Source organism: Staurois parvus, unplaced genomic scaffold (genome assembly GCF_062004578.1).
Source record: "Staurois parvus isolate SC_StPar_1 unplaced genomic scaffold, SC_StPar_1.0 ptg000673l, whole genome shotgun sequence".
NCBI classification, from domain to species: domain Eukaryota; kingdom Metazoa; phylum Chordata; class Amphibia; order Anura; family Ranidae; genus Staurois; species Staurois parvus.
The window spans coordinates 620,001-635,674 of record NW_028318469.1 but is presented as its reverse complement, the minus strand read 5'-3'; the positions used below and the strand labels follow the sequence as shown (position 1 = coordinate 635,674).

General features: G+C 39.0%; 1 protein-coding gene across 2 annotated transcripts in view; it reads right to left on the bottom strand.

The window, feature by feature from the left end:
- SMTN (smoothelin) overlaps window positions 1–15,674 on the bottom strand; it is a 188,172-nt gene that overhangs the window by 90,001 nt on the left and 82,497 nt on the right. For both annotated transcript variants that reach the window (XM_089652203.1, XM_089652204.1), the window contains exons 4-6: window positions 14,808–14,886; window positions 12,914–13,014; window positions 6,457–6,556 (exon numbers count right to left, since the gene is read on the bottom strand). In XM_089652203.1, the coding sequence (XP_089508329.1) occupies window positions 6,457–6,556; window positions 12,914–13,014; window positions 14,808–14,886 (280 nt within the window). The remainder of the gene's footprint in view (window positions 1–6,456; window positions 6,557–12,913; window positions 13,015–14,807; window positions 14,887–15,674) is intronic.

The window sequence follows — 15,674 nt, the reverse complement described above, 5'->3', positions numbered from 1 at the left end:
GCAGAAGGCAATACAAAACTGGCAACATGTTACATGAGGCTAGTAGAGTTCAATGCTATTACCCTAGTCAATGTTCCCACTACAGACTGCTGAGGTCCGAGGGCTGCACAACACATACCAAACGGGCACCAGGGCTTTAGGGCATAGAAAGAAATTATGCTTTATATAAAAATAAAGTAAATGGCAAAGCCATGCTAAACTTATTTCAGTGTTGGGTGAACGCGGTCTTCCGGAGCCCCACCAATTGGGTTATCAATAAGTGATTTCTATGGAAGCGAGCTCTCATCACGCTATCATCTGGAAGCTACACATCTGTGTGTAATGTACAACAGATAATAAAACAGATGAGGCAAGACCACTCCTTGTAAATCCTCATGGTTAAAAAAATGACCACAGTAGAAGGAAAAGGGAATTTTAGTTGGGAGATTTAGCCACCCAAGTCTAAAGAAATAGTGGTTGGAGATTCAGCTCCGCATCCTCAGAGTTAAAGGCTACATTCATCTTTTAGAACATGTTACACCCGTATTTAGGATTTAACATGTAACCTTTTCTAGTTCCCCTCCCGCTCACCATCAGTGTGACAGCAGGCAAGGGTTTCTCTCCCAGCAACCGCTGTCACATTTTGACAATGGCATGAATGTGTGGGGAATCTGTGGATGAAGAAATTACAAGTTCCATCTGCCACTGCAGTAGACCAACTTTTAGTTTAAATGAACTGTGTAAGTGCCAATCAACACACCCGTAGTTCATACAGAGGTACAGGCACAGAGCTGGAGGCAGTGTGTGCAGGAACATGACACTGCACTTGCAATCTGCTGATAACTGTTGCAAAACTTTGCAGGCTCTGGTTTAAAAAAAATAAATAAAGGCACTTTTTTTACCTGCAAAAATATGTGCATTTATTTTTTAATGAAAGGTGAACTTTGCCTTTAATCTGCACAATTCTAATCTTGTGTTACTAAACTAGTACCTACCTGTCGGTCACCACAACTAAATTCAATATGTTGCAAATCAGATCACTAACATTAAGAGATCTAATAATCACTGAGCTTGAGAACATAAATGAAAAAAAAAATAAAAAAAATCAAATAAGAACCAAAAGCCAGACAGAAATGAATCACAACTTACAATGGCATTTTTAGAAATCTCAATAGTTGTCAGTTGATCTTGTCACAACAGGTAAACATGAAAGACAAGTTCTCCACCCTCCAAACCGTCATCACAGGAACTCCACTATTCATATTAGCATTTTTCAAACTTATAAAGACATGGTGCCAAAAGTAACACATGCAACGTCTTAATGAGAAAAAGTACTTCATGTGAAAGACCAGCTCCATGCTGTCAGGGTGCCAAAGATTTCCCAGACTTCCATGGGACCGATGTTTACTACAAGGGAGCATTCAAGTTAAACTGAGACTTTTAATTTTACAGGTATAAAAAGGGATGCCTGCGTAGCGGTATTATACGCAGTAGTAAGTGGCAAGTGTGTCCTATTAACAAACCAAGACTGATTGCCAATAGTGTCAGTAATACAAATGAATCAAAGTGAAGGTATCTCAATAGCAGCTATACTCACTATATTTTGCATATAAATATAAATGGAATATCGTCAAAAAATGTGTTGCACTGCTGACAAATAAAAGTGCATATGCAAAAAATATAAAATATCTAAACAACAAAGCTCATAAAGTGCTGAATTCACAATCCGTAACCAAATGAAAGATCTAGTGCGGATAAAACAGTGTGAAAGATCCCACTGATAAACAGATTCTTCACCACTCATGTGCACTAGCAATCACAAACTGCTTACCAGATCCTCAGACCTCAAAGAGAAGGAGGTCTGGCTACACATTGAGGAAAAAGATCCAAATGGATGGATGGATAGATGAGAACCTCATGGTATGTCAAACAAAACGTCTCAAACAGACATCAGCAATCCAGTGATATAAACGTGAAAATGAAAGAAATGTGAAAAGTAAACCAGCACAACAATCTCAATTTGTCCCGATCAACGCCACAAGGGGCTTGAGGATGTAACCGCTGTAGCTCCGCCCAACATGTTTCGTCCAATAGAACGTCGTCATTCTGACATCACCACAGCAGGACTGTGTATAGGAAGAGCGACATGTGCGCCTCAAGGTGGGGCACATGTCGCAAGCCAGTCTAGAGACCGTTAATCAAGATGGCAGACAGCAGTGTTAGTGAATACATGGAACAGCGTGTGGTGATGAAGTTTCTGGTGAACGAAGGAGTAAAACCCACGGATATCTATAGAAGACTTCAAGCACAGTACAGTGGTGAGACACTAAGCCGTAGTAAGACATTTCAATAGTATAAATGTTTCAGAGATGTCAGTACGTCCATCAGTGATGATCCCGGCCATGGTGGTTCCCAGCCCACAGCAGTCATTCCTGATAATTGACGCATAACCTATTGTAAAATTGCACAAAAGAAGAATCTTTCTGTGGGAACGGTAAATACAATGATGACGAAGTGAAGCAGGCTGTCCTAGGATGGTTCAGGTGTACTTACAAATCTTTCTATGCCAAAGCTTTCCAGGCATTAGTTAAAACGCCAGGAAATGTGTATACTGTAAATGTAGCAGGGGAGTATGTTGAAAAATAAACGCAGTTTCCATTCCTTGAAATGTGTTCTTTTATTATATAAACTCAAGTGTCCCGGTTTGTCTTGAACACCCCTTGCATGAAAAAGGAAGACGCTGCAAATGTGCAACATGAGGCAGGATAGACCAACCAGGAGGAGTGCTGTGATTACATTTACCTTAAAGTAGAAATATAGGCACAATCAGAAAGGACATATATGGTACAGTTTCAGGGCCAATGCCACTTGGCAGCGCCAGCTGCATGACACCAATTATCTTTTCAGCAGTCTGCAAGAGTGGAATTCTGACCACCAATAAAAGGGGGTATTCTTCCTAATATCCATCAATGTAAGGTGCATTTTTTCACACTGACTCCCAAAAAAAACTGATTTTACCCCCATGACCTGAAAATATTTTTTAAAGGTTCATCTGGGTTACAAATAAAAAAAAGAAGACAAGTAAAGCTGTCCAGCAAAAGTGCCAATTACAGGGGTTGGGACATGCCACATAATAATGATGGCGGTGCTTACAATGGACAGTTTTTGTTCAAATAACCTACACCTTTCCTTTTCGTAACCTACCTAAAAAGTTAATCAGGAATTAGGCAACTTGTTTAAGAGACAAAATCAATTTAAAAGGGCAACTAAACTTAACACACTGTATCTTCTGCAGCAATACGATGATGCACAGTGTACATTCTCGGTGCACCTCGGCACTAGAATGAATAAACTCCCATGCATATGACCAGGAGCTATGAGTTTAGTTCCACTTTAAAACTGCATGTCCATCTGCATGTCCCTTTCCACAAGGTGACAACCCTGCTGCGTGTTTTAAAAGGAGCTATTTTGGCTATACTTCTCCTGTAGGTCACAGGAGTACAGTTCGTTCCATACTCCTATGGCCAGTTTTCCGCCGACAGTGGCCTAAAGTCCACTGTTAGCTGACGTCATTCAGCCAGTCCAGGCTCAGAAAAGATCCCAACTATACAGTCGGGATCCACCCTGAAGCCTGGACCAGCACTCGGCTCAGCCTCTCAGCAATCCGCCAAAAGCCTGAGCCAGCCCCTCTCGCCACCTCCAGTTAGCACTGAAGGGGCAGAGAAGAGAGCTGGAGACTGGCGGTCATGGTTTTCTGCTTAGAGCGGGAAGAACTGAGTGATCAGTGATCTTTGATCATCGCTCAGTTCTCACTGCAGAGCTAGCGGGGGAAAGATGATGCATCACTTAGATGAGTATAAAAAATGTCCATACTTCTCTTTTAACTGCAGAATGAACAACATTTCCTATATTACAGAAAGATAATGTATCTAGTGGAAGGATCAACAGGTAATGACACCATGTTACAGGGTGGACTATTTAAATATAGAACACCTGTCCATTTTCCTACAGTAAAATAAATAATTATACTGCATAAAATGCATTACAAGTATAAATACCATTCTTTCCAATATGATTGCTTTCCATCTATTCCCTGCTCTTTATCGTAATATTAAAGGAAGAAATAAGGGCTAATTAAGGCTGTATATAACAGATTGAGTGGAATTCTTTAAAACTGGAGCAGCTGTGCTTGGCAGCCTATCAGCTTCAGCTTCTATCATTTGCTTCCAAAGCTTAATGGAACAAGCTGAAGACAGAAGCTGATTGGTTGCCATGCACAGCTGCTCCAGATTCTGGCTACTCAAGTGCTGATAAATTCCTACCCATGTGTGTTGTCATACACACATACATGTGAATGGGCTCTAAATGTTGATGCATTTTGTCACTGTCACAAGAGTACAACAAGCTGTCTATATCATTGTAAGCCATTACCTGAGTTTGCCTATTGCTTCGCTGAAAGACACAGATCTGGAGTGTTGGTTCAACACTAGGAGGTGCACCACCAATATGAATTTAACTATCAAAGCGGTATACAACATGCAAACACAGATGGCATACACAGGTGGCATTGTTGCATATTTTATTATGATCACATTTTTAAATGATAAAATCAGTAAAAAAAAAAAAAAAAGCTTCCCATCTACATTTTGCTACTTTGCTGTGCATGAAAAATAAAAACTGCAATTCTTCACTTTGTGTATCTATTTTTTCACCACATCTGCTTAAGAAAAGCCCTTGGGTGCAATACTCCATGATCCAGTAGTTGTGTTTCTGGTCTTACTGAATAAAATAAAAAAAAAAAAAAAAGAAGACGGAGGAGACGCAAATAAATTTTACAGGCCTATACTTGACACTAATGAAATGGTTGGTGTATATACCAACCCCCTGCACTACAACATACTTCCAAACAGCACAACTTTGTAACAGAAAAGGTTTTTTCCTGTTTTATAGCTAATCAGCTGTGACCTATTCAGGAGGAAGAGTATCCACATAGGAACAAAAATAAGACTTCTATATTAAGACTATATAGACTTCTTTATATTTGAGAGTTAAAAGGTAAGTGGATATCTTAAACCAGAAGTTAACAGTACAGGCTGTAGCTTTTCTTGATTTATATATTTTTGTTGTGTGGCCATTTCAGAACAAGCAGATCTTAGTTGAATTCTTTAACTGATGGATTAACTTTTTTTTTTTTTTAACAGCACTTTTTGGAGAGATGAAAGCATACTGAAAGCACAAACTACAGTATAGAGTACAAGCTGACACCAGCTAACAGTGTTGAGGTCAGGGCTTTAATGAAACAAAATTCTATTGTAATAACACATCCCACTCACAGTATATTACCGTAAAATATACAGTTTACAAACCAACAAGTCAAACATGAAATTGTTAAGGGCCAATTCACACCAGTGTGTTGATCTGCTTTTTAGCACAGCTGTAAAATGCAGATCAATGGAAGGACATGTGAAAAACAATCATTTCCAATGAGTACTATTCACACAATAGCGCTGTGCATGCATGTAAACAGATGTCAAAATGTATGTCAACCGATGTCAAAATGTATGTGAACGGACGTCAAAATGTATGTGAACGGACGTCAAAATGTATGTCAACGGACGTCAAAATGTATGTCAACGGACGTCAAAATGTATGTCAACGGACGTCAAAATGTATGTCAACGGACGTCAAAATGTATGTGAACGGACGTCAAAATGTATGTGAACGGATGTCAAAATGTATGTGAACGGATGTCAAAATGTATGTGAACGGACGTCAAAATGTATGTGAACGGACGTCAAAATGTATGTGAACGGACGTCAAAATGTATGTGAACGGATGTCAAAATGTATGTGAACGGATGTCAAAATGTATGTGAACGGATGTCAAAATGTACGTGAACGGACGTCAAAATATATGTCAAGGGACGTCAAAATGTATGTCAATGGACGTCAGCGCCTGTTAAAACGCGACTAAAATGGATGGAAATCTACGTGTATTTTCCATACATTTTTAAGTGCAAATCAGTGTGAATTGGCTCTAAAACTTTATGTAGGATGCATCAGTTTACTGTGTTATAATGGATATAGCCCTCCTGATATTGTGATTCAGGCTAGTTCTAGAATCTCTCTGAAGAGTAGTAGCAGCCAAAAGTAAACTCATAGCAGATCAGAAGATCTGAATGTAGAGGTTATAGTTTATTGCATACAGGAAGCATATCACCAAGTGCGAAGTGTACTAACCCATAGAAACCAGTCTGATGATAAATCACATAATCCACTCCATTCCTCATACCTGTACATCATCCAGTTGTCAAAGGAACAGAAGTTGGTAGAAGGTATCTATTAATATCAAAGAACTACAGACTTAACTAATCAGTGCTTGCTACATTGCTGAAACAAAGTCCCGGAAGGAGAGCAGTCCTTGCATAAATACACAACAGTGAAGAAGACTGAAATGTAACCTGCCAGGACTACATACCATCCACTGCAGCATGGCTGCTCCCATTCTGACTGCTGCGGAGTTCATGAATCTGGGCCTTGATGAGCTTCCTTTCTTCCAAGTCCTCTTTTTCTTGCACCTAAGGTAATATAAATAATAAGAAGTCAGAAAATGGTGTAACGTTTTCATACATGTAAAAGCAAAATAAAACTTTATGCCACTTTACCTTCCCAATCCCCTACCCCTTCTATAAAGAAATCCGTAAGAACTGTCTAGGCTAGCAATCAATACATTTAAAGCCAGAAATGTTACTTTATCTTTACTATAAGCTAACTGATCATTTGTTTCAGGTCTCAAAACTCACCCCATATAGGGACTATATCCCTGACGCTTTACCCTGTATACAAAGCCAACTACCTACTTCTCTTTCAGAGTCTGGATGGTGTCATGGATGTTTTGTCATCTCCTGGGCTGGCAGGATTCACAATAAAAGGTTAGCACGGAGGTAGGTCATCCATGGACTTTGAAAATTATAACTCACAGGTTGGATGAAGACCTGCACCTGGTAATGCCCACTACCTGACATTTTTGCTAGGTATGATTGGTAACATAATGAGAACTCTGACCAAGCTTACTTTACTGCTATGAATGCAATGACTTATTGAACATATTCCTCCTTCACACATACAGTATACTGATCATTTCATGTTTATTCACTGAATGTTAAACTGCTGTACTCTCAGGATCAATTGACAGGTTTAAGGTAAAAACTAAAAAGACGTTTATTTTATTTGTTTTTGACAGATTGAAGAGGGATTACAACAACGGTCATCCTTTTATGTGCTCCTGTGGAAGAGTCATCCTCTCAGTTTGTCATGTCTACCCAAATCCCAAATATTGGGTTGTCCCCACTACAGTAATAGAGGGGAAATCTTCCAGTGGGGACACTCGTTCTGATAACCCCAGAGAAAAGGGATTTAGTCATTTTGGAGGGGTTTCCTCTCACTTCTTGTTTTGATAAAAAAAAAATGACAGGGGTTATAACCTTCCCTTACTCCGCTTAAAGAAGTATTGTAAGTCATTAGTTCTGTTTTGCTTTGTATTTGTTGTAATTTTTTTTTTTCTGTAAAACAAATAATGGAAAATTTGGAGGAATTCTCAAATAGATTTGCTTCATGGAAAAAAAATGCATTGAGCTTAATAGCCAAATAAACTAGTAGATTACCTAAGGCTCCGCTCACTTTTGTGTAACTTTGGACACAAAGTCGCATCTCAGGGATTTCAATGGAAACCATTCAAATCTATGTGACTGAAAGTCGCAGCAACCTTAAAAAGGTTCCTGCATATTTTGATCCGACTTTCATGCGACTCGAGTGGCATAGGCTCCAATGTAAATCTCAAAAGTTGCATGTTATTGATGCGGCAGTTGTGCAACAGTTAAAGTCACACCCATCCATAGCAGCATGAAAGTCGCTATGCATAGTCATAGGATTTTAGAGTCACAAAAAAGTGTGAATGCAGCCTTAAGGTATTACTAGCTAGTATTCTAATAACTGAATGAAGGTCAGGCACTTCACATACATAAATATAAGTTAACCCAGTAGTTACATTTCACCAAAGAAAAAAAAATTAACACACACACACACACACACACAAATTTCGAGTCTAGGCCTACTAGCCAGACACAGACCTTACTCTCCACCAGTTGCTCCACCCAACCTTGCCCAGGTCCACCTCCAACCCCACCCCATCCCCTAACCATGCTCCCAACCACCCTTAAAGCTTATGAAATTACATTTTTCTTTAGAATAAAGAGTCCAAAATATAAAAAAGCTGCAATTATAACATAGCTTTATTATGTCAATTTAAACGTAACAGCAATAGCTTAATAGCAATAGGGTGCAATCAAAATATCAAGTTTTACAGCTTTAAACCTGTAGTAAACATTTTGTATTTTTCATTGATGATTTAATGATTACACAGGGAGAGCCACGTTCTCCTGATATACAGTGCACAGAGCCCAATGATTACACAGGGACTGCCGCATCCTCCTGATGTACAGGATATATCAGCACTGCAGCACACGTGATTGGCTTCTTGTGCTGCTTTTCTCTCTCCCAGTCTGGACTCTGCTGTACAGGGGCTGATACCAGGTTAAATATAGGTACATACTGTGCTTGCATATAAAAAGAAAAATACATTGAATGATGAATTAATCAATACAGAGCTGCATTAATATGTATTTGTTTTTATCTTTCTAATTCACCTTTTATTTATTTACTGAATGCCCCTTTGAAGGGACTGACTCTAATTTGCTTCTTTATTTTTTTCAAGGGACATTTGTATCTTTTATATAAGCTTAATATTACTATTGCCCCCGTTAATCTCCTATTCTTATAATGGATCCTCTCAGCGGAGGAGAGTGGACCTCTCCTGCACCTGTCCCCTCAGCGGTGCTGCCAGTGTAATGGCGGTGCCGAAGAAGAAGCCGGAAGCCTCACAATACGGCTTGGAGCGCAGGTGGAGCCGCTCCATCTGTGCTTGCCACACAAGGAATTCCCCTCGCATTTGGCGAGCGGCTTTTTCAAGCCCTGTACACACACACACACACACACACACACACACAGACACAGACACACACACACACAGACACAGACACACAGACACACACACACACACACACACACACACACACACACACACACACGAGAGAGATACTAAATATTCGAAAGTCCCATTCCAAATTTGGTGCCAAAATTACTCTTCTAGTGCTTGGTATACATCTTTGTGGAAAACCTAAATTTTATCAAACTTATTACACTATAAGAGCTCTCTTTTCTGACTTATGCGAATCTGAAACAGCAGATTTATTAGGAGAATATAGAGAAGAAATCTACTGTGATCATAAACCCTGGTGACACAAAGCGCTATTGACCTTCTTTTAATTAAGGGATCATGGAGGGTTGGCGAGTGCAATATATTGGCACATGGTGGTGGAGCACTAAGAGGTTTTGAATGAAGATGTATAACAAGCACTAGAAGAATATTTCTGGCACCAAATTTGGAGTGGGACTTTCAGATATTTATGGTCTCCCACATACATAATATATATATTTATTATGTAAATATATATATATATATATATATATAGTTTTCTTTGGTGAAATTTAACTACTGGGTTAACTTATATTTATGCATGTGAAGAGCCAGATCTTCATTCAGTTGTTATTTTAACTTTAAAGTGATTTCGCACTTTATAGGGGGCAGCTAGCATATATCATATTTTAATACACCCTTATATTCATAGGCATTGGTTTAATATGGTGATTTAAAATACACTGATTTTTAACCACAAGTGGATGTAAATTATTTAGAGGGACAATTAGCACTATTCAAATACTCATTTTAAATACAATTACATATCAATTTTAGATAAGAGAAGGCGATCGGTCATTTATGCCAATCGTTAGTATTCTAACCTATTGCTATAGGAGCCCATAGGCAATCAGGTGAATCTTAAGACTCTCTAGTAATCAGTCAGATCCTGAACTGCTAGAGAGAACACAACAGGTGGTCTTTGTGTTCCTGATATGAATGTGGATATTACGTTGTAATACTAGCAAACTCTGCTGCTGGCATTAATCCTCACATTTGGGATAATCCCCATCTAGATTTTCTGGTGTACAATGGATTGCCAACACGTATCCATTCCTGAACAGGAGTGGAATGCAGATGGCAAGGATTTCATGTAATGACAGGCAGACAGTGTAGCAGTCTACACAACTCCAGTTTTTTCTATGTGCATTTGTTTTAGCAGTAGGCAAAGAACAGAGTTCTATGTTAGTTTACCCACCAGTCACACACTCAGTGCTGGTCCAGTCTTTGGCTGGGTTTTGCTGTGAAATAAATCTGGAGTAACCATTATGGCAATTTTCCCACAAAACTGTGCCATTAAAACCCTGGGGTTAATTTTTTATTATTTGTTGAGTGGTATGGATGACCAGCATGATCATAACAGCTCCCAGGATGAAAGTAGAAAAGTAGCTCAAATCAGACCAATGGTAGAAAGTATGAATGAGGATGAAATGGCCAATGACTCCATGTCTATGGTACAGTCCAATGAGACACATCATTGTCACGTTTTAAAAAAAACAAAAAAAAACTAACATAAGCCAATTTACCCGAAAACACTTTAAAAAAAAATCCCTCATTAATTTATTACATATATGAAGCAAGATCATCCAGCCCCTTTAAATTGATGTTAAAAGGCAGATTTTTTTTAAAATAACAAACATGTCATACTTACCTGCTCTGTGCAGTGGTTTTGCACAAAGCTGCCCCGATCCTCCCCATCTCAAGTCCCACACGGGCAATGCTGGCCTCCCCTTCAGCCAAGTGTCCCAATAGCAAGCAGCTTGCTAAGAGGGCACCTGAGCTGGTGTCCTCCCAAGCCGCTGCTTTTTGTGTCCATTCACACGCTAATGTGGCTCAGCCCCGCCTCCGTTCTCTCCTCATTGGCTCACTGACTGCAATTGACAGTAGCAAGAGCCAATAGCTCCTACTGCTGTCTCAGCCAATAAGGAGGAAGAGTCCCCTGAGAGCCGCTGCTCTTGTGCACATCGGTGGATCAAGAGGGGGATCAAGAGGGGGCTCAAGCATCAGGGGAAGCTTCTGCACACACGAGAAGATGAAGGATGCATGAAGGTAAAAAACCTTAAGCCATTACATGAATAAATATATAGTGTGGCGCTCAAAATAAATAAATAAATATATATAAATAAAAATAAGTGATCAATTCATATAACAGATCTTAAAAAACCATAACCATAACACGCCGGAAGTGCGTCACCGCGCACCGGAGACTGCGAGTCCGCAGTCTCCGGTGCGCGGTGACGCACTTCCGGCGTGCGACGCCATCTTGCTATACCCAGGAAGTCTCCAATTCACATGCAGTGTACCCACACATCGGTGAGGAGGGAGGACTGCTGAGCAATGTGAGTTATGCTACTTTACATTTTGGAATAAAGGAGTCATTAATACTACACTTAGAGGGTGTTTTCTTTCTTGGCTCACTGGATTGGTGAGCCACTGTTCTTCAGAGGCACCTTGGCTGAATAAGGGAAATAGGAGGCCCACCAGGAAATACAAAGAAGGAAGAAAGTTGTTGGCCCATTTGATTTTAGGATCCAGGTTGATCCTACAAGCCTGTTGGCCCTTAGGGGTCGCAGGGAGGAGGTGAGGAGGAAATCTAGCCACTGTTTGGAGAAGATTTTGGCACAAATCACTTATTGATCATCACCATATATTGCATGGATTTATTTATCACTTGATGGACATTTTATATATTGATTTGTAGAAGGATTGGACATATATATTTTTCTGCACTAATTTTGGCACTTTAGCACTGTTTGATCTATATATAGGTTGTTACAACATCTGTTCACTATTATGTCAATTTTAAGCACGGTATTTATTTGAGACACTTGATTTACTTAGAGTGTGATCACTTGAGTTGTATTTATTGATGCACTATTATATATTAATTGATCATTTATTTTAGTTGATACTAGTTATGGGTTTTTAAGATCTGTTATATGAATTGATCACTTATTTTTATTTATATATATTTATTTATTTATTTTGAGCGCCACACTATATATTTATTCATGTTTTTACACTACACTAGGTATTAGTAGGTGAGTGTTGTCAGCTTTTTATTAGTTGTTTGCCATTTTTAGCGCAGGAGGATTTTCTAGATTATTTTAAGCCATTACAACCACTTTAAACCAAAAGCATTATCTAATACATGCATTGTCTAAATCTGAAAATAAAAGAATGTCTGTAAATGTTTTATGTATTCAGGTTATGGAATAACTTAATCCCATCCACCTAGACGCTAATGTTGAAGACATTTAGCCATTCATCCATATAGCTCCCTTAGTTCTGATTGCCAGGAACATACCCCAGCACACCAGAACATTATAGGGAACATTTACTAAAACTGGAGCGTGCAAGATCCAGTGCAGATCTGCATACAAACCAAACCGTCTCCAAGTTTTATTGTCAAAGCTTAGCTGAAGAAGCTGAACTTAGAAGCCGATTGGCTACCATGGACAGCTGTACCAGATTCTTAGTGCTCCGGTTTTAGTAAATCCCCCCCAGAAGTCATTATAATTAGAAGTCACAAGCCCTGATATCAAACCTACTTGAGCAAGAAATTCTCTGATGATGGGTTGATGGGCTTGGCCGTCTTAATTAACTGTGACATGGCAGGATCACCAACGCTAAGCTACTTACTCTTAACATAACACTGATTAATGCAAACATATGTTACTTTCTTACAACAGGAATCCTTAAAAGGTAATCTACTTAGGTAAGGTAAAGAGTGCAGGAAAAGTGCTCTAATTATCACTATATATGTCATTAAAAAACAAAAAAAGGGAAGAAAAAAGAAAAATCATATCTCATATTAACGAGAAACCATTTACACACGTACCAAAGAAGGGAGATCTACAATACTCTCTATACCATTGGACTGCGTGGAGCCATTGTCTCGGCCAGTGGTGCGGCTGACCAGCATTCCAGCCAATGATGCTGCTAAAAACAAACATACAAAACAAAAGAGGTATGTTACATGTAATGTCAAAAAATTATGTGCTAGCAGGCCAAAATGTATTTTCATTCTTAATAAAATGGACACAATAACCTTCTTACCAACAACACTGCTTTTAGCCCTTGCTTGCCCATTGTTCATTGAAGCCTAGATGTCCAGCAGAATTTAGCAACATCAATATGCATCCGTTAACTCTATGACCGATTTGCCTACATCATTTTTTTTTAGAACATACAAGGCTTATAGTTTGTACAGCATATTAACCCCTTCACACCTAAGGGTAAAACAAATCTAAATGCCTAAGCACAATTTTGCAACTTTGACATGTGTTAGTAAAACCATATATATCATCACAACTACTTTGTACATCCAGGTGAATTATACCTTGTTTTTTCCAGGACAAATTAGGCTTTCATTTGGTGGTAAATGGTAATGGATATCTCCTGATTTTTTTTTTTATTTAGCTGTGTGTTTCTTGTTACTACCATAACCTACCACCAAAGAACAACCCAAAATAAATTCTCCAGCTCTTGACAATTGCAGCGATACCATATATGTGTATGTTATTTGTTGTTTGTACCTGTAGTACAGCCCAGAAACAATAGTGCATATTTTGTTTTTGTCTTTTTTTTTTTTTTTTACCTAAAACACACTGACATTGACACTAGCACCAATTTTTTTTTTAAATCCTGACCTTTGACCCTGACCTTTTGACATTTGACATTGACCCAAACACTAACCCTTGCACTGAACTAGATCAAACCTTGATCTAGGTATTTTTTCTTTAATTTCTTAATATTTATCTTTTTTTTTTTTTTTTCAAACATTTTTTTTCCCTCTATGCCAGGAGTTAGAGATACAATGTATCTCTCTCCTCCATTCATACAGAGAGAAAAAAAACAAGGGGCCAGGCTGTACAGTGACTGATCACTGTGAAAGCCAATCAGAGGCCATCACAGCAATCATGTGACCCGGAATCGGGAGTCCCGGGTCCTGATCGCTAGAACGGGACCCGGTGCTATCAGTGATACCGCGGTCTTTGTGCTGGGAGCGCGCTGTGTGGCGCGTTCCCAGCACAAAGACAGGTATGCAAATATGTGGCCCCACAGAAAAAAGCCCAGTTCTGTGAGGCCGAATATTTGTGTTACGTCAGCGTCAAGGGGTAAAAAAAATACATTTTGTTTCCAGTGACCGCTGAAGCACGCAGGTTTTTTGCACCCATATGATCACCACAGCTGACACATAATTGGAAACCACATTGATTGACTCCCAATCATTGGTGTAGAAAAGTGGCCATCAATTACAACTGGGCCTTCCTAGTTCAAAAATGCAATAGATTCAGATTTTCTCAGCAAAGAGAGTTTTGCTGTTGAACATCAATCTACATCTTAGTTTTTTGTTCCCAGACAGCATTATTACATAGATTGGTTTCACTTGTTGGCTGGAATTGCTCTTTAACACCTAAGCCAAAATCAGAGCATTCACTCAATTTAATCTAGAAAGCACCCTGAGGGTTCACTGACAGCGTACTTCCTGAAGCAACTGAACTGTAATTTCCTCTCCCTCTCTGAATTATCAATCACTATTAAAATTTCAAGGGTAATCAATTCGCCCGATGGCTATACAATATTACTTCTATTTACCCTGTCAAGCCTCTACATTTGTGCTAAACAGATAGGATGTGTTTCCTCTACACATACCAAGGTTTAATTCATAATGAAGAGAGAAATGCACCTTTGATATATGGTAAAAAGTTGATTTAGATTTTTGCATTTACCTTCAATTTCATCGCTTCGGATTTTCCGAATAGCCGCACGGATGAGCTTCCTCTCTTCATACTCACTGGCTCCTCTAAGCTGGGAGATAGAAACAAAATGTATGTTTTGCATGGAACTCATACAGCCTATTAACACCACTTAAAGTTGAACCTCACTCTCTCAATGACTATTTGTAATCCTTATGCTGCTAGTATTAGTAAACAGATAGGAAAGTATATCATATTTAATTGTTTTAAACAATTATTTTTTTTTTTTCCAGCTACTTCTTGGTTTCCATGCCTAGGCTAATCATACATCTCAGTCTTCAGGACGAGAGGAGTGGTTTTCTCAGCTACGCACAGCCTCCTGACTGCATGCTTGAGCTAAAGGCCAAAGACATGCTGGTAGGTTATTGGATCCTGTCTAAATTGGCCCTTGTATATGAATGTGAATTAGGGACCTTAGATTGTACACCCCTTGAGGGTTAGGGACTGATGTGAATGTACAATATATATGTAAAGCGCTGCACAAATTGACGGCACTATATAAGTACCTGAAATAAATAAATAAGGGCAGAAGGATTCCAGGAAGTAAAGGCTACATGAACTATCTGCCCTTACTCAAGATGGCTATGGCCAGAAATGCTAGGGGTGTTTTTCAATGTGATTTCTCAGCAAAATAAAGCATGGAGACATGGATGGATGGGAGAGTTTGCTTTGAATATTAAAAATAAATTAAATAGTGTTTTTGCTTGTGGTGCTCAGATGCAGTGTAGTTCTGCTTTAAAAAAAAAAAAAATGGTTCAGACTTTCATTTAAGAGGGCCTGAAAAGGTGTCTATGGTGGTCACTGCACTTGTATTCTATTTGAGAACTACAAATACATTTG